The 20425-nt window shown below is 41.1% G+C and overlaps 1 protein-coding gene across 1 annotated transcript in view; it reads right to left on the bottom strand.

The window, feature by feature from the left end:
- wnk1b (WNK lysine deficient protein kinase 1b) overlaps positions 1–20425 on the bottom strand; it is a 67621-nt gene that overhangs the window by 33441 nt on the left and 13755 nt on the right. The window contains exon 2 of the mRNA XM_044022320.1: positions 1924–2096. Coding sequence (XP_043878255.1) covers positions 1924–2096 — 173 coding nt within the window. The remainder of the gene's footprint in view (positions 1–1923; positions 2097–20425) is intronic.

Raw genomic sequence — 20425 nt, 5'->3', positions numbered from 1 at the left:
CATTCAGGGAGATGTACAGATACATCCTGTGTTACAGTAAGTAACAGAATATGCATGTATGTGTGTGTGTGTGTGTGGATGTCTTTCTGCTTCTTTCTGTCTCAGACACAAACACACCTCCATGCCCATGGACACAGAAAGATAACGGGCCTCTCACTCGACGAACCCACACACGTCAGCGCTTCCATCCTCGCCATCTTGCTCCGTCCCTATCAGTTCTCCTCTCTTGTCATCTCTCAGGCTTTTTTCCACCACTTCACTCCATGAGTTGATCTCTTTTCCGAGTTTGCCTCTGGCCGACGGCCAAAATGGCTGTGCAGCTTTGAACCTGCTCATATATGTACATGTCTGCACTCACTGTGGAGTGATGCATGTCGAACAGTGTGCATGTTTCTTTGTTAGGCTACTTAAATAAGTTAGTTTTCAAAGTCCTCTATCATTGCAAATTTAATTTATTCAGGTTAATGACTGAAGAACCAAGAGATATTCCAACACTGTGACACTTTGCTGCTTTATTCTGGTAACTTGGTCTCCTTTGATATGTGCTATATTTCCCACTGGGCATGAGCGAATGATGTGTATTTTCGGGGTGAGGAAGGGTGGAGTCTGTTGTTTTTTACACTGAAGGTAAGGAGGTGCGAGAGGGTCTTTAAGAATCCTTCATTTTGTTGTTTGAATTAATGGGTCGGGGTAAGTTTGAAAGTGTCAGCAAAGTTTTTACATTCCTTCTTCCACTTGAGGGAGCTACTGCTCTTGGTAGGGCATTGCTCGTCTCACTCAGGTAAATCATTGGTTTGTCAACCTGTGTGGCTGCCTTTAAAACAGGATACTTTGACAATTACTTGTCTGCATATGGAACAATGACTGTATCACTCTCCCTATCTGTTTGGAGGGGAAAACAGACTTATACACACACTGTATGTGTGTGTCTGTCCCTCTGTGAGGAATGAGAGGAATCTGCAGCAGCAGCAGCAGCAGCAGCAGCAGCAGTCAGGTGGGCCAGAATCCCACAATGCACTGCACGGGCCATGATGTGTGCCACTCATGCCACATTAAAGCTTTCATTGTTCCTGGAGCTCATCACTTTTGAATTCACTGTAGCACGTCTATTCTATCAGGTCAACAGACTGGACTGGTACGTGGCGACGCACAATCAATTATTATACACAAAGTATTTAGTGGGAGAGAGGAGCAGGAGTCTGGCGGACGCCCCTGTTATTGACATGCTAACCACAGATGTACAGATTCTCCTTATCCTGTGCATTCTCAGGCTGAATGTATGCTGTAAACACCATAACTGGGAGGTGAACTATATACTTCTACAGTATATATACAGAGTGATTATCCCAGTCAGCTATGGATGCACATACTGTAATCAAGAGAGGCACTCAATCACATAAATGCTGTACACGAGGCAAAGAAAAACACATTTTATACAGTACGTGTAACGGGTGAAAACACACTGGATGACCCAGTAACAGCTGCACTCAGCACAGAAACCACGCTGGGATGCGAGGGGCTTACGACACAACTGTAAAGGTTACTTAAAGAGACGACAAACAGAGAAAAACTGCATATTGTATTAAGCAGAGTATAAATTGTTGTGGGAAAATATGTGTGATTCTGTGTCAATTTTATATTTCATTAAAAGGAGGCGAGTCATTATCTGTAACGACATTGCGCTTCAAAAAAGTGGGCAAAATTGCTTGATAGCTGCACTGAAGGTGGTGTAAGTGGACCACCATCAAAAACACTGTCGATGTGGCCACACAGGTTTCTATGTTTTCTGTCTTGGTTAGAAATCAACTGTACAAAATCCCATTTAGTCATCTCATCTGTGTGCCAAGATCGAGTAGAGTGAGGTAATGGCAGAAACTACAGACACTTTGTCAATACTAATCATTTAGTATGTTGTGTACTCACGTTTTTAGTGTGCCAGATGTCATGAGCTCAGTTACCAAAACAATGCATTTCTTTCCTTTGCATGGTCCCTCCCACGAGTCGTAGAAACGGACAATGTTAGGATGTTGGAGGCCCTTCAACATCCCCGCCTCCTCTTTGAAGCGCTGTCGCTCTGACTTGGACAGCTTACGATCCTAGGACAGGACAGAAGAGGAACATATTTATATATACGTATATACGTAAGTAAATGATGTTTGTTCATCTGAAATGTGGCAGAAAGACACAATGATAGTGACTGCGATAACAATTATATCAAACAAGAAGATGGTTTGAAGGGTGGAGAGTAACGCCAATGAAGAGAGGAAATTGCACAGAGCGGTGAAATTATAATTCCCTACAAAACAAACTCTCGTTTGGATGTGTGCAGCATCAAAAACATGGCATTTCAACACAAATTCAAATGAAATCTGAGACAAGGCGCACTCTGAAAATTTGGTCTGAGTACATTAAAATAGCTCCAGCAGAGGATTTGGATGGAGATGAAACGCTAGACTGTCCCTTTATCTCAATTCAAAGCAGCCACAAAAATCCATTACTGTTTGTCTAGGGCTGCTTTTTTTGATCCATCCCTCTTCTGCACACTACCTGCTCGGTGTATTTGTGGGGACATGTGCAGACAAACTGGTTTACACAGGGATTAATAACAAACTGACATGAATTCACACAGGAGGTGAAATTGGACAAGCAAAAGTAGTTTTTTTAATTTCTTCTCTGGCTATTATTTGCCATGTTGTAAAAAAAAATCACTATATTACTAGCTATTGAGTGTCTGGCTGCTAAAAGAGAATTGTCTTTGATTAATTTCATGGTACCTCATCAGGACTATAAAAGGTCAGAGACTTGGGGAGGAATTAAATCCGATTTTCCTATCGGAGAAACCAGAAAAGTCATTTACATGCTTAAACTCGCTGCTCCAACTTGTGTCTCATTAATTTTCTCTCACTTGACAAATGCACTAATCACTAATTCAGTTCTAATTAAGTGTCTGTCACAGAGGGAAAGGGAAAAATGGCAGTGATTTCAGCCACACCCACTCCCCACCACTGATGACTGTTTGCACCAGCCTTTATTAGTGGTGGTTGTGGGCATCAAGTAAGACCTCAACCGAAAACAAGCCAAGAAAAGAAAGTTACAGGCTACATTCTTTCATCCTGTAGAAGATGAGCCACTTGGAAATGTCAGACACGTTAACACACACACACACACACACACAGAGTTTAACGGTCATTCCAGCTCGACCACTGATACCGCAATAAACACAGATGTAAATGGAAGTGTGGGTAAGTTGGCCCTTGTAAAGCAATGCAGCCATGCAGGCTGTGTCCAGTGTGAGTTTTGTGTTTGTAGAGAAGTCAGGGTGCCACCCCAAGGTCATTTTTAGAGTTAGGACAGTACAAAAACTGATGTAATATTAAGCCAGAGACTGCATTAGCGTACCAGGGTTGACCACTGGGTGTGACTGTGCAAATAAACACTGAACAAGATGAAGAAATGGGCGACACATTGTGCTTTTATCGCTGAAAAACACGACTTAAATTCACCCACTAAATCTGAAACATGACATCGGTACAGTTAAAGACATCGCTGAGGCTTTGCCACATGTTATCTCGCACTGACTGATGGAGGCTATTTTTATTCACAAAGATAAACATTCACATAAGGAAAAAAGAAAACCTGTTAAAGCTCGGACACAAAACACAGAGAATCAACTTTTACGTAGACATTGTTTTGAGTTTACATTTAAAGGAATATATTCTACAGTATTTTCGTGGGCCATGAGTGTGTATGTGAGTGTGTTTTCACATTGATTCTTCATCAGCTCTGTGTCTTAACCGTAGCTGACACATCCAGCACACCAGTGCCCCAGAAATAAACAAAATCAGAGCACAAGCATAAAATAAGGCGACGAAACCTTCCGAGGTTTTATTCCCAAGTGCACAAACATATTATGGTTGCAGCTTCAAATGACGTTGCCAAACATCATCTTCACAGCTAATGAGCAGTTCTATGTAGTCTCCATGCGACAAACCATAACACAGATGCAGAACATTTTGTCATGTCTTACAATATCTTACAATCTAACGTTACCCCATTTAGAGGACGTGTGAAAAGAGCAGGAAGAAATTAAGGTATTTTCAAGGTGACGGATTACGTTGGTTGTTTTTCTAGCGATATTATAAAAAATATCACCAAGGCAACCAGTTCTAAAAGAGGTACAATGAGGGACACCATGTCTTCAATGTGATGGTATCATTGTTTTATTTAATAAATCAATTCAATGCGACTGAAGAGTCCGCCAGGTCACGATGAGCGACCCGGTGATGCCATCAAATTGTATAACCAGCTTTTTTTTTTGTCAAAACAACCTCATCTACATCATATGATTTACAGAAAGACAACGTCTGAAAGCTTCAGTGTCTTAGTGAATGCATTAATGTGAGCATCTGTGCAAGTGTGTCTGTCCGTAACAGCTTATCCCTTCATCCTGCAGCAACCCATTTACTGATGATGGCCCATTAGCAGCTGACACACAAAAACATCTACGTATGCTCCTCCTCCTCCTCCTCCTGCACTCTCTTCCATTCTGACTCCGATGACCATGTGATGTAGTGGTCACATGAAAAAAAAAAAAGCACAGTAGGCCACCTGACTAGCTGGAAGGCAACATACCATTTCCCAGCAGCACTTAGTAAAGACTCTGACCACCCATAGCACTGTTGAGACACCTCTCCCTCTTTCTTGTTGTCTTACTACAGAGAAACGGAGACAGTGCAGTCAGCAAGTCTAGGTGGGCTTTCCTCTCTATTATTATCCATGATAAATGTTCCCTCTTCATTGCTCTGTATACATCGATGCATATTTTACACATATGGTGATCTAAAAAGTCCAACATATGCATGTAAAACTCATCTGTTTGAGTATTTAAGGAATTAATTGGATCCAAGTCTCCTTGTTTAGTGCTGTTTTGCTCCTTCTTCATCCCTTATTTTTGGCTACAGGCTTCAAAACATCATGAGACTTGAATTAGGCAGATACAGAAATACCCTGTCACTCTCCATCGAATGTTCTCTCCTTTTTTTTCATACACACAGGCTCACACAAACTCAGTTAAGCAGGACAAGTCTATTTCCACAAATTCACATCCCTGACAATAAAGTCCAAGTTCATCCGTCTGTAAACCCAGCGAGCCAGACAGACGAGCAGAAACACAATCGGCAGTGTTAAAGTATTATGCAGCTTCCTGCAGCGAGGCTGAAATCTGAAACCCTCTGATCAACTCATCTTGTCTGGACTTCCCACTGTGCTTTAACAGTCTGTGATCATGTGCTCTGGTCTGCTGCCGCCGCAGCCACTGGGAAGTACTCACAGCACCAGATGGACAGAGGTCGCGACAGAAGACAAAACGAGGAGAAAAAAAAAAAAGACAAGGAGGCAGAAAATGATATTGTATAGTTTCTGTATTCCAAACACACAGGAAGTTGGCTAAAGTGCTTCATCTCTTCTGGGGACGGCGGAAGCCTAAATATAGGACAACATCATTCCATAGGATCTGGTTCTCAGGATTCACATTATATAATAATGAACCTTGTGCAGCATTCGGTGATATGAAGCTGCATAGTCCAGGCAGAGGCCCTTGCCTCGACCTATAGTCACAGATGGGCCAAAAAAAATGGAAGAAGGGGAAAAATGCTTTACTGTTTCTGTTAACTGTTTTGTCAAAGCCAGATCCTGAGAAAAATTAACCAGCAAGCACATGCTTGTGTTGTGTGCTTTCAAAGAAACGGAAGAATATCATATGCACTGAAACAGAGAGCTCATATGGCTTCCACGCACGCAGCTGACACAGATATTGTGTGACCTTGAGCTGACGTCACTGTAGTAATAAAACGGGATCAATGTCTCACCTGTGGCAATTTCTCTTGATGACTAAATCTGATGTGTAGATCACAACATATCAGAAAAGTAAGGCTAACACTCAAGGCAAAATACCTTTGGAAGATCCATTTTAAAAAAGTAACCCTAACCCCAAAAACGAGGTATTTTAGGGAAACAATCTGTTTTTTCCAAACTTGAGGACAAATATTCAACTCTGTGGGATCTATGCACATAATGGCAATGCATTTCCCAACATATAAAGGCAACTGTACTCTGAGATGTTCCACAGCTGATTTCTAATTGTGTGAATGATGCCATTCATCATATATGTCTCTGAGGAATATGCCAAGAAACGCACAAGTGCACCCACCATGTGACTAAAACATAAATCAAATAAGAAGCAAAAAATGCTTTAGGCAAAGGACATAAAAAAGAAACAACTATGGCATATTAATAAATAAATAAGACTAACTCCATAAGTAAAAAGGTTCCTTAAAAGGGCAATGCTTTAAAACAGGGTTGTGTGATAAGGGAAAACTGTAATCACAATAAAGTTTCCTATATTGACTGATATTTATAAGAATATAATGTCATAATATCATTTTTGCAGCACAATTGCCCTTGTGTCCTCCCCCTTTCATTGCCCCTTGTTCCAAGACTCTGGCGTGCAGGTGTCAAGCTTATTTCTGCAGCGTCTTATTGAGTAAATTATGTCCAACACTCATAAACACTATCAACCTGAATTTAATCACAATCACTGTATGAAGTCATTACTTTTCTTTACCTCTGACTGACTTCACCTACTTTTTCTCTCCAGGCTCTAGAGAAGAAATCAGGCCACGTAAATCGTTCCCACATTAAGCATCTCGGCTTAGTGATTAAGCCAATTTGTTTCTACATACAGTAAAGACCTACAGTGGAGGTGGATAGGTGCTTGTGTGTGTGTGTGTTCATGGACAAAGTCCCGGCATGCTCCATTAGTGTGCAGCATTAGTATCAACTCAAACCCCCACAACTCTGGAAATGCTCTCCTGCAAAGAGCCGCAACGCCCCCCTGAAACACACAAGATCCTCTCCAAGAACTTCACCACAGCTTGTTATGGTTACCCAGGGAGAGAAAGAGAGAGAGCGGGAGAGAGAGAGAGAGAGAGAGAGAGAGCGAGAGAGCATCTGTTATGAATAAGAATCTCGATGAATTTGTTCCAGTTAAGAGGCAAAAGGGAGAGAAGAGAAAGCGGTGGGGACTGACATCATTGAAACACACATTTTAGTTTTGTTTGACAAAAGGAAAAACCAAACTTAGTGTCCGCTTGTTCACACCTTCCTCCTGGATCTCTGTATTTGTTATCTTTTTTTTGTCCTTCTCCTAGTTTCCTCTCACACCGCATCACTCACTCTTTGATTCTCCCTTTCCACCCTCCTTCCCACTTGCCCCCTTTCTCCTCCTTTTCTCCTGCTTAGGTGGTTTTTGGTTTCCCATCAATCACCATGCTATAAATTGCAGTAACCAGCACCATGTGTCTGTCTGCATGGACGTGTGTGTAAACTGGGAGTCTGACCTAGTTGAGGCTGAAGATCAGTTGCTTTTTTACAAACGTCTTGTGGTTTGTCCTTCCTTGTTCTTTGCATGTGGTTATCGTGACGTGATATTTATATGATTTATAAAGCAACAGTGTTCTGCAAAAACTTTTTATCGGGAATACATTTTTTTAAGGACATATTAATCACTTTTTGTTGTGATTTTAACAGGCACTACAAAGAAATCCTTTCATCAGAATGGAGCGTGTGTGTGTGTGTGTGTGTGTGTGTGTGTGTGTGCACAGCCAGGCACAGAGAAAGGACACAATAGAGTGCACAGTCGGGGGCAGGCAGGGATGGCACCTATTGTTAATACACAAGCGATCTACACAAACACACACACACCCACCATGTGTCATTACCCTCTGCTCTGCTGACCATGCCTCACTGCTTCACTCTCCACTACCTTTTCCTTGAATCTTTTCTCTCTCCTCTCCTATTGTTTCCCCTTTACTAACTCTTTTCCCCTCTCTTATTTATGGGATTCCCCAAGAACACGGAAAGCATTTGGCCTCTGTCCCATATCATATTCCACAGTTCAGCCACTTGATCCACTCGTCATCTCGATCCAAGGGCAACAACAGGTAATCTGAGGATAATGACTGGAACTTCTGGTGTGAAGTTCTTTCCTCTCTTAAGTGTCAATCCTGAGCAGAAGAGCATACCATGCACAGAAAATCACATTATACCCAGATAACAATTCCATATTTGATTCAGTGATTCCAAAAAACACTGAGCTGCAGGAAAGAAGAAATGATCTCCTTTCAAACACTGGTATCAAATAATCTGTGACCTTCGAGCTGCACAACATCCTCATTCTCAAGCTAATAACCTGATACCAATTTAATGCTCAATTCCTGAATTAGCTGAGCAAACCTGTTCAACTATGTGAGGTCCTAATAAAGGCTTCATTGTGAATTTGATGCAAGTGATTAGAAAAAAGACAACAGCCGTCTTTGTGGCTCAAACAGGAAACAAAATGTCTAATTAAGTCAGAGGAAGAAAACAGGAAGGATCCAAACTTGTACATTAGAAAGCTTTGCATTGTTTGTATCAGCACTTTTTTATATTACAATTAGTATTAGAGGATGACTTTTGGGAGTCTTTCAAACGTATTTTTGGAAGGTTTTACAGTAATGTGCCTTCAGTCTTTTTAGGATTATTAAATGATTTGGATCATGCTAACGTGGTAACAACATAGAAGTGAAGTACTAATGCGTGATGGCAGTTAGGGTTAGACTGCCAAGAAATAAAGTACCAAGAACTCAAAACACTGTTGATTTTAAAGCAATTATACATTTATAGTATATAAACATACTGTACCGTAATACTGTACTGTAATAAACTAAATGTTACACACTGGACCTGTATGGACTAAGGCCAATTCATAGTTTCCAAGTGTGCCTGTCCGCACGCCTCCATGTACAGCCATAGCTTTCCGGGCCATGCAGACTCTATGTGCCAACTGCACATGCTCCAGCGAGGGCAATAAATTGGAACAGAGTGTTGGAACAGGTACGCACGCTAGTGACGCCAGAGTGACACAGGCCTTCAATTTAGTACGAATGCAAACACGGGTATTTAAGTGTGACCGAAAAGCACATGCAGCTCTCTGCAGAGCCAGAGTATGGAAAGTACAGAGAGGCCTTGAGCACACAAAGCAGGAGGGAAGCCAACAGCTTCAGGGCTAATCCAGGCTGACACTATATGTCCAATATGTAAATAAGTGTCATAATAACATTGTGACCATGCTAACTGACTGATTGCAGTTCCTCAGCTATTTTTCATCTATGCATAATTTTGCAAATTGACCACGCACAGGTGTAGTAACAGATTAGGTTTTGACGGCGTGTGCGTGTTGTCGAGCAAAAAGGTTGCAGCCTTAATATAGTCCATGCCCACCTGCCTCTCTGTCAGCACTTCATAAACAAACAGAGCCCAGAGTCACGGATATGTTGATGGATACGATCTGTTCCTCATGAGTCGAGCTGTCGACTGCTCAATTTCTTTAACACAACGTGAAGGAGTAACATTTTCTAATAATGAAAAACCCTCTACGACCGAGTAAGTCTGTATGGACTGAAGAAAGGAGAAACTGACCATATGCCAGCAGGAGGATTATGGACAAAATCCCTCCTAAAACCTACAAAAATACCAACAGATGTTACCAGGACTTCATTACCAAGAAACATTATACTGTATGCCTGTACTTTGTCATGTGGCATGAGCTTATACGCAGAACCCATTGGAATCCACGAGGTGTAAATGACGTCCCAAAGAGAGGTCCTGACACTTTTCCAGTAAGTGATGACCTAACAGCGGGCTACAGCCAGTGTTTGAGAGAGGCCGAGGGCCATCTCACATAAAACTATTACATAAACTGAGAAGACTATCCCTTCACACTGCAAGCCTCCTCTTTTTAAACGCCTATGATGGCCTTTAGCACTTCTCCGGTTTCACTGTTAAGAACATCCCAGCAGCCATAGGCGTCCAACCACACAGCAGCACTTTGTGTGTCTAATACAATTAAGCAAACGGTAAGAACGCACTAATTTAGCAATTAACAAAAACTTGAGTATGTTCAGATGACTACACTGAGACAGAGAGTTTAAATGGACTTTAGAGATTTGGAGATGACAGTAAATGAACTCCCAATGCAGTTTACTTTATTTTTCTTGCACCTTTGAAAATGCCATATGTTAAAATACTTGAACAAAGTTAGTTTTCTTCTTCTTGTGTTTATGTTTATTAAGCAGTGTTGTGAAGATTGGGTCCCCAAGTTGTCAGAACTAAATATTTTTAAGCGGTAACAAACATAATTTGCATACAACAGAAATGTTTACATCACCAACAGAGAGCTGAGTAAAATAAGCCCTTAAAACTATGTTGAGTATTTAGAGCACTCAATATTTATGTGCTGTCAGCCTAACAACTATTTTAGTGAGAGTATCCAACTGCCTGTTTAGATGTACACAGTGTAGCTTTGGCACAAACAAATACTGGGTGACTCTAAGAATACGGTTGTGCTGTGGTCTCATATCATCTCCCAGCAAAAGGTTGTCAATGGATTAAGCGAAACAATGAAGACACAAGAATATATGGAAAGGAATAAACGAAAACCACAGACATGTGGACATAAAAACAAAGACACGCCACGTACCTCCCATCGTTACAGCAAACATAACAGGGGGGATTAGCTTGTGTAAAGAAAAAGGGAGAGTGGAGGGAGGTAACGAGGCAGAGGCAGGACTAGAAATAAAAGTATATGAGTCATGGATCATTTTTCCCTTCGCTCTTCTTCCCATTCGTATCTGTATGTCCCTTTCTGTCTTTCAGTCAAGTGTCTCTCTCCTGCCTTCCAACCCTCACACTGGCCTACATATCCTCGGCAGCTGGTTAGTTTAGACGAGGAACTGATTTAGGCTCCGGCACTGACAGGGTAACCAGAGAAGTTAAACAGATACAGGCTACTGACAGAGCCCTGCACTAGAGACCAAAGTAATCTGTGACAGACAACTGGACGGGCTCCAGAAACATCCAGCTTCCAAAAAGACGTGTGTGTGTGTGTGTTCGTGTGCTGTGAGCACGTTTGTGTGCGTTTCACTGTGGGTCTGAGTGATGACTGACTGTGGTTTTGTTACATGCAGGTTTCGGGGTTAATTTGTTCCAGATGAGAGTCCATTACTGCAGAAGTGCACAGTTACAAGACATTAGCCCACTTTTCTTCTCACTTTTGTCTCTAACACATTCTTTCTCTCTCTCACACACACGCATGCATGCATGTTTTAAAGCAAACATGTTAACCTCATCGCTAACATGACGCATGGTGGCCACATACGAGTATAGAAAATGACTCACTTTCTAAACACAATACATAAACAAATAAGTATGCCGCATACCCAGAACCAGACATGTGACTGATGCACCATGGGTAAGTAGCAAAGAGGAATGATGAAGACAGAAGCGAGGTAAGAGGAAAAGGACATGGGCATATTGGTCCTGTGAAGTGTTTCCTGTAGGGTTGACACATGATGCATACATGTTTCATACACTACCTACTCTTTGAAAACACAAGGCAAAGTCACTGTTGAATCAATAGGAGGAACAACAAAAGAAAACAATTTCCTTGACAGCAAATCTCCAACTAACTGTGCTATAGCTCATTTCGATGGGGAAGGAGAGAGGAGAGGAGAGGAGAGGAGAGGAGAGGAGAGGGGAGGAGCGGAGGAAGGCATTAAAGGGGGTTGGATTGTATGACACAATGATGTAATAACTGTGACCATCATGTGCACAGAAAGACACACACACACAGTGTAGGATTACTGCAGAGGTGCCTGTCTGTCTCAGTAACGCCTCCCAGAGAGACAGATGTCAATGTCACAAGGACTGAGTCAGCCTAGCACTTACATGGACGAGACAGACACTGAGCCTTTGTCAGGCAAAAGAAAAAAATCACTTCAAAAAGCACATGGGACAGACGAGGAGAGATGCTGATGCTGCTGCTGCTGCTGCTGCTGCTGCTGCTGCTGCTGCATGAAAACTCAATCCTGCAAGTTAAGGTTTTCTTTTGCTGAACTGAAATTCCAGACCCTGCAGGAGTATTCATGATAAAAGTAAAGCCTTGTTTATAACCTTGGAGCAGCAAAGAGGCAATTTTGGTTGGTGTGCAATGTGTGTCAATATGCTAAGAACCACTAGGGGGAGTAAAAAGGCACAATAAACATAAAGTAAACAAGGAAATATCTGCCATTACATATAGTGGTTAAATTGGAATCACTAGCATGCGAGTGTCTCGCTGGTTTATAGAGCTGCTGAAAAAAATCTTATCTGCTTGGCCGGTTTTCTGTCATACAAATCCATTACGCACATAGCTTGCACAAACTTAAAAAAGTTCAACACCTTTTTGAGCATTTGCACACCAGTGGAGATTACATAATTTCTGGCACGCTCCCCTTGCACTAGATGTGCCAAGCTTAAGGGAAGACGGGGTAGGAATCTGTACAGAGACGAAAAACACGCAAGGTGAGGTTGAAGACCAGCGGGAGGAGAGGATGACAGATGTTAATGACTGGTCATATGTATAAAGTGGAAAGGAGAGGATATTATTGGAAGACTGGATACGAGGAGCGGAGGCCTGATGTAGGAGGTGGGAGGGAAAGATGGCACAGATAATGAGCTGTCAATTGAAACAAAAGCAAAACATCGTAATGTTTCATAATGAGTCCTCGCTAATGAGACTTCTATAGCAATTCACAAAACCTTTTGCTGGAGAAACTATTATACTCTGACAACTACAAGGCCCTATTAAAACTTTTAACAAAGGCAATTTTATATGGAAGAAAGTATTCAAAAAAAAAGTCTGTTTGTTAACACCCAAGATCAGTTTGACCCAAAATGAAGGTACAACTTCAGAACTTCAAATACTCAAATATCATTTGCTATAATACCATTACACCTTATAACTAAAACCTTTAAATTAAACTAAACACAAACATTGTTGCATTTTGGGTCCCTAGCCAAACTCACTCAACTAGTTCGTTTGTTATTCCACCTGCTTCTGCTTCGGTGTAATGGTTGGCAGACTCTCTTAGCTAGACCTTCGAGAACAGCTAGATAATTACAATAATGTACAGATCTGACACCTCGGAAGGGAAACTCTATAATTAATCACAAAGTACATCTGGCTACAATTAGCTGCACAAAGACTTAGAAATAGCTGAGCGCCTATTGCTGTCGACACACAAAAGTACACTCTCATTCTTAAGGATCCATGTTCACACACAACAGTGTACGCAGCTCACAAAGACAAGCGTGCACACACACGTGAACAGTAACAAAAAACTTTTATCGTGCCTACACCCTATTTTTCACCTGGATGTGGGACGCAATAAATGATGTCCAACTTCCTGTCTTTGGAACAATGACAACAATGAGAAATAACTTCCAAAGCCCAGGTTAATGCAGTGCTTAAAATATCCACACAAAAGGATGACTAAATGACAAAAAGGGTTCGGCCAAGAAGGAGGAGGAGGAGGAGACACTGAATAAGGTAATGTCAGATTCTTCAAAGTTCAGTGACAACTGCCTGAAGGTGAAATGAGTAGAGCTACGAATGTTGCAGATGCCAATTTGTAGTTGGAACGCCAAGTATGTGACAGGCTACCAAATGTAGGCGATGACTGTTGTTAAAAGTTAAATTAACAGTTTGGTCAATAAAATGAGTCCATGAGACATTGACATGTAACTCTCTACAATGTAAAACAAGTTTTAACACACTGTCAAATGTTTGGCATTCTCAATATTAAAAAAAAATATATTATTATTTCTCAATTACTTTAATTGACAAATATAAAAAAGTATTTCAGATCTCCAGCCAACATCTGATACATATATTGGCAGTTGGGTGCGCACATAAAACATTACTGTCATAACAAGTGCAAAAGGAAGAGACTGTTTTCCTTTTGACAGATCATCAACACACGAAATGCATGACAGAGGCCAAAATGTTCCAGACGAGGCACGATAGTTCATGAACAGATAACGAGGGGGGAGTAAAAGCCAACAGAAATGCCTCTGGTAGGCTTTTTAACTGACAGAACAACACAGAAGCACATGCACACGCACACAAACACAGGTTACGTCATGCTGCAAGAGGTTTGTGAGAAGTTGGAAAACAGGCTTAAGTCAGAGGGAAGAGGGAAGAGAAGTACTGCAGGTATAAAAAAAAAGGTTTAAGAGGTGAACACACACACACACTACAGTATAACACCTCAGGCCAGTCACACACACACACACACACAGACACACACACACACACACACACACACACACACACACACACACACACACACACACACACACACACACACACACACACACACACACACAGAGCACGTGTTGCTGAATTGCTAAAGGATGTGCTGCTCCAGCAGGATGTTTGCACTGATACATTCGGTTTTTGAAAGGCAGTTTCACTATCAAATGGCTGCCTGATCAAACAGCTTATGTGTCAATGTACTGTGTGACGGCGAGTTGCAATTCAGATTAAGATTTGGTGCAAAGTCAAACAGAAGTGTACTCAGATATGATCCATCAAATGTAAAAACTTCAAAAAGGCTAACCACACCTGTAGACAACAAGTGCTGTAGCCAACACATAGCACATAGTAGCATCAGAGTGCAGGGTAAATAAAAATAATTTAATCTCTGGGAAAAACCCTGAAAACTCACGGTGTCTATTGCTCTCTCTCTCCTCCCCATCAGTAATGTTCTGTAATACTGAGAATTATGAAAATATCTGTGTCCTGTCAGAACAGAACAAAGTGCAGCTCTTCAAAGAGCATCACGGACAAAGAGATTACAATTTACTGACTCAGTAGCATGGCGTTTTCATAGCTACACTGTCTGACCGATGAAAAACAAAAGAACCCCATCAGATGGAATTCGTAATAGTTCCCTGACAGACGATGCTGCAACTTTGCAGTAACTTGTCATCCTTTATTTTTATATCAATAACCAACACTGTCATAAAAAAAAAAAAACTTTTGTAAATCTACTGTGTGCTGGCAGTCTTTCACAGTTTATCTACTGAAGATGATGAGAGTATGTTGCAGTTACAAAATCTCTGAAAAACAACCTGCCGAGCCGGTATACCTGCCAGTTACCTCCAATTATGGCTGTTAGGCATGGCTTTTCTGAACAAATAAAGACAGGTGCCAAATAAATGCTATGCACATTTTTAACGACCTCATTTATAACAATACAACAATGTGCTAAAATAGGAAAGTTTCAGCACCATTTTCAAGCTTTATGTCAATCACAATAGATGTTTCCTGATAAAAACCCTTTTAAAAAAGTGAAGATTTTCTATTGACTGGAAATGCTTTAGAATTTTGAATTTGAAACAGGAATGGGACAAATTAAGCTCAGGAGTAAAATATGAAACATATCAAAAGAGAGGCCAAAACAAAGGCGCGCCTCTAATACATGCCTGCCTGTGGACATGTGTACCATGTATAGAACAGAATGTACAATAGAGTTTAGTACACAAACAGACATGGGTTTGTTCTTTGTCTGTTTTCCACCCTGGAGACGAAAGAGAAGATAGCGCTGTAAGAATAGTTTACTTCACAGCATCAACAGCTTGAACAGAAATGAAATGAAGCTTAAAGATTACTAGTTACTGTGGAGTCAGGAAAAGCCTAATATTGACCGCCGCTTTCATGCTTTCATACTCAAAAGCTAATCTGCCTCATGAGTTCACCACAGAGCCAAGCAGCATTAATGAAGAGTGATGAAAGATTTGCATGCATGAGCACACACACACACACACACACAAACCTGAATTTACAATGAGCATGAACACTCACATCCTGTGAAGTCTGCACAGGATACTAGATATGAATCATGTGTAGAGAAAGTCTTCTTCTTCATCACCTTCCTCTTTTCTCTCTCTCTCTCTCTCTCTCTCTGCTAACGTCTCATCATCCAGAGATAGATCCTCCCTGATGGAACCTTCCAGTGACCCGAACGCTGACCCTAAATATGCCCTTAGACCCCCTCTTCTCAGCGAGACACTTGATCCTTTTCTTCTTGTGTGTTTCTAAACATTGCAATGTGTGTGAATACACTGATGTGGACAGTTGTGCGCATGTTTATCACAAGCTGTTTTATATGAAGTGTTGCATATCTCACCACTAGGGCTATTACTATTTATCAGACGTTCAGACATCTGTTCAAACTTGGGGGGAAAAGTTTAAACTTGTAACTAAAAACTAGAGGAAGCCTGAATGTGAATAAGACCATCTGAAGTCATTAGCGTGTGATCCAGTAGAGGGTGCTGTGAGCACAGCTAGCCGTTAGTGCCACCTGAATGAGGCATTACTGATGGGCAGCGCAACAAGTAATCAATAAAGCCATGTTTATGTGCGAGGAATTCCCCAATTTCTTCAAAGGAATAGTGTGTCACATAACATTCTATCTCTGTTCTGGTTCAGCTAATTTAGACATTTTTGTTCACAAGTCACTGTGAAAGCCACGTTTAAAGCACTAAAGTATTCCTGTAGTACAAATACAAACACGTTGGACTAACAGCCAAATTCAAGAGATGAGTAAAGGCTTCACATCTGACGAATGTGAGATGGACGCCGGGAGTGCTAACTGATTTATATGTTTGGCAAAATCCATGTGTATAATTGTTGTCGATATGGACTGGTGTTGACACAACATCAGAGTTGACAGTAACTACCAGCTGTCAGCCTGCTCCATCAGAATTTATCGCCAAAGCTCGAAGGACTTAAATTGAAGAAGCAACTATGATTGAATGCAAAACAAGCTAAACGGCCCTGACAGCAGAGTAAGTCATCATACAGTTTAAACCATTTTTTCCTCTACATATACAGTATTTGTCAAATGACATCCATTCACTCTCTACCGCTTCACCCTACATCACCCCTGGACAGGTCGCCAGTCCATTTTTGGACTGTGGGAGAATGCTTTTGCAAGAAAAGCCATGCACACACTAACCACTACCCCGCCATGTGGCCCTTGTCAAATGACATGTGATGAACCAACACGGCTAACACAACTATGTTGCATGGGGTTCACAGATATAGAAACACCAAATTGTACGGTGGTTTTGGTCTAAAAACAAATTCCCGCATCAACTCAAGAGACTCAACTCTGCAGGAGAGCATTTCACCTTCTTGAAGAAAGAGAAACAAACTTTAGCAATAGTTGTAACAGACTGTCCTGACTTGCTAGCTTCACATTCATTAGTTTATCTTCTCCATACGACCTCTGTGCAAGAGCAGTCAGAGGTTTATATGCAAGTGTGAAGAGGAGACTGCTCCATGATGAATGGAGGTCAAGATTGTCTGCGGTCTCCACTCGTGGAGGACAACGACACGCAGTTTACTGGGGTGAAAGTCATTTGAATGTGATCCAGATGTTTTCATGTGTGAAGGGAAAAGAAGAGATGGCAAAAGGCATAATATGACAAACCAGAAATATGAATCATGCACCGCTGTTGCTGGTGTTATGCTGTAAACACCTTCAGCCCACAAGACTGCTATTTATAGACAGAGAGAGAGAGAGAACAGACAGACAGAAGAAGAGAAGTTCAGAGACAAACGGAGACTAGACAGCAGGAAGAGAGGTGAAGAACTGAGGAGAAGAATGAAAGACAAAAAAGGAGAGAGAGCAGTGCAAAGAAAAAGAGTCATCAGAATGGCAGGAGTTGTAGACAAAAGAGAGGGACAGAGAGAAGAGCTGGAGTAGGAAAGAACGAAGAGAACAAGAGTGCTGTGTGCAAACTCAACACAAGAAAAAGAAGACGACAATGATTAAGATGGTGACGGTGAATGCAAGAGACTTGTTGGCCAATGACATCGTCATATTTATACAAATTTTGTATTGGCTGTATAAACAAAAAAAAGGGCATGGGCTTCCAAAATGGCAGTTTTGTGGGGATAAAAAGCCAATGCAATACAAACACTCTGCGGATTATCCTAAACTCATTCGCTAAACTCATTGTACAGGCTCTAGATGACACAATGTGTCCCATGGAATCAGCTTGGCCCAAAAAAAAAACACATAATGGATTTTATCATGGTCCAAAACTAACTAAGCATCTATCACAAAGCCCTGATCATGGATTTAAAAAAAGACTTCAGCGAATGCACACCGAGCATCCAGGAACAAACCCGCAAAACAATGTTAACATGTCAAATTAAACACATTTGCTGTTTGTATATGCGTGCATGTCTATTAAAGTGGCACTCGCGTCATAATTTGCGTTCTAATAATAAACTGAGCGAAAGCTTTGTAAACTCCCTTTAACAAAAGCAGGTGTGTAGCAGGTGCCTGTGTGTCTCATTAAAGAAGCAACTAAAACTCTGTTTGTTTCTTTAGCAAACCAGAAATACTGGCTGGTCGGTCCCATTTGATTTATACAAAAGAAAAAGGTCAGTCCATCACAAAATATATACTTATCTTTGTATGGTCGATAAACAGCTTCAGAAAACCTGATAGTGAATGTGATGAAATCATAGAAAAACAGAAAACCTCGGACCACAGATGTGTCTGATAAAAGAATCAGTCGCAGGGATGTTGAAATATGGTGGGTGACGGTGGAATTTATTGTCATGGTTTGGCTTGGTTCATTTTCATGTGTCTGTCCCTTACTCTTCAACAAACACCCGCACATCAGCAGAGATATGTGGTAATTGCCCAATATTGAACCAAGCCACACAGCTGCATTTCTCTGTAAACTATGGTGAAATAGTTTGCTAGGTGTCAGTCCAATATCAGTTTTTCCATAATAACAACAAAGTAATAAATGAACATAAACATCAGTTACAGGAATGGATGCCAAAGAAGCAGTGTCATAGTTTTTGGTAGCTTTTATTTTCCACTCTTTTTTTCCTATCAACAACACTTCACTCTGCCACTTCATTTTCATTTTTTTTTTCCCCCTTCTTTTATCTTCTTCTCATCCTCCCTCTTGCCTGCTTCAAGCTACTGAGCTGAAACAGAGCTAATGTTTGGGCTAATTAAAGACATTCTCCACCACTGCAGTCAGAGAAGATTTGCTGGTTCAACAAAAAGGAAGCTGTCTAAAGTGCTCAGAGTTAAATCCTCCCTAAATTGTGCTGGAGGATACTTACTAAAAATGTCAGCAGGTCTTAGTCCTTTTGGCTCATGACCCAACCCAAAACAAAGCCACGCTCTGTTGCAAGCATAATCGCATAAAAATACTGAAATTACACACCCTCAAAATGTTGTGGGTTTTTTTTAATGTTGCCATTCTACATCCACAGTTTTACTAAACTGTTGATTTAAAAGATGCAAAAACAATGCAAAAGAAAAAATACTTTGAGCCCTGTTACATTATTATATTATGACCTTTACTGTTTCTCAAGTAGCTCACAGGTGGCTTGGATCATCCTGTTTGAATCAGCAACTTCATCTGCTACAAGGTGATTACAGTGTGCTATATAAACACAGAAAAGGCTGCACTTGAGTGCTGAAGATTATCCATGATGATGATAATTTTTTATATACATTATTTCTAGCCTGTAATGTTATCATCCGTGTTGCCTTACAGAAAACTCGCACATATGCATAACTTTAATGCTCCACGGTGGGCGGGCCTCGACACTTGGAGGCAGGTATCAGAAGATAGCACAGCAGCAAGAGACAAGTAACAGTAACAAGGGTTCTCGATGTTGCTACATCATTGTTTGGTGCACTCTGGGAGAACGGCCTTGCCTAAGAGCTTCTTTTGGACGGTGTACTTTGAGCTTAAACGCATTAACTTGGTGAGTTTGGTTAGCTCATGTGCTAGAACATTTGCACAACATGATGTGATTGGTCAGTTGTTCCGCTGCTTCTTGGAAAGTGCGACATTTCACAACTTTTGCTGCATGCAAAGTGAGGCAAGGGGCCCACAATGCAGTTTGGTTGGCACTGCTGTGAGTCAGCTGAAACCTAACACTTTGCAGAACTTCATAGTGATGAAAAATAAAAATGCACACATCCTCATTTGGCTGTGCAAACATACAAGGAGGAATCTGTCTATCTTGCAATTTATCCAGTTGTGGCAGGAAATGGAGTAGTGTATAGATACACCAAAGCTACAGTGCATATAACACAGTTAGCAGATAGCTGGTGGCTGACCACACTTAACGTAGAGAAATAGCACCATGCAAAGTGTCGCACATGCAGTTGTCAAACAATGCGGATGTGCTGTAGTGTGGTTTGATGCCACCTGCAACTGCACTGCTGCAAAAACAATAGGAAAAATTGACTTTTTTACACTGCTTTAAATCCCTATCTACTTATTATATTTTATGTTATTGAATGCTATGGATTCCTAATGAGACATTAAGCCTTGCATCCCTAATATTCAAAAGACCTTTGGAAAAAACCAATCCTGTTCTTCTGCAAACAAATGCACATGGCCACCCACACATCAAACAAACAAACTCTATGACACATACAGAGGCTCA

Source organism: Solea senegalensis, linkage group LG3 (assembly GCF_019176455.1).
Source record: "Solea senegalensis isolate Sse05_10M linkage group LG3, IFAPA_SoseM_1, whole genome shotgun sequence".
NCBI lineage: Eukaryota > Metazoa > Chordata > Actinopteri > Pleuronectiformes > Soleidae > Solea > Solea senegalensis.
This window is presented reverse-complemented; position numbering and strand designations above follow the sequence as displayed.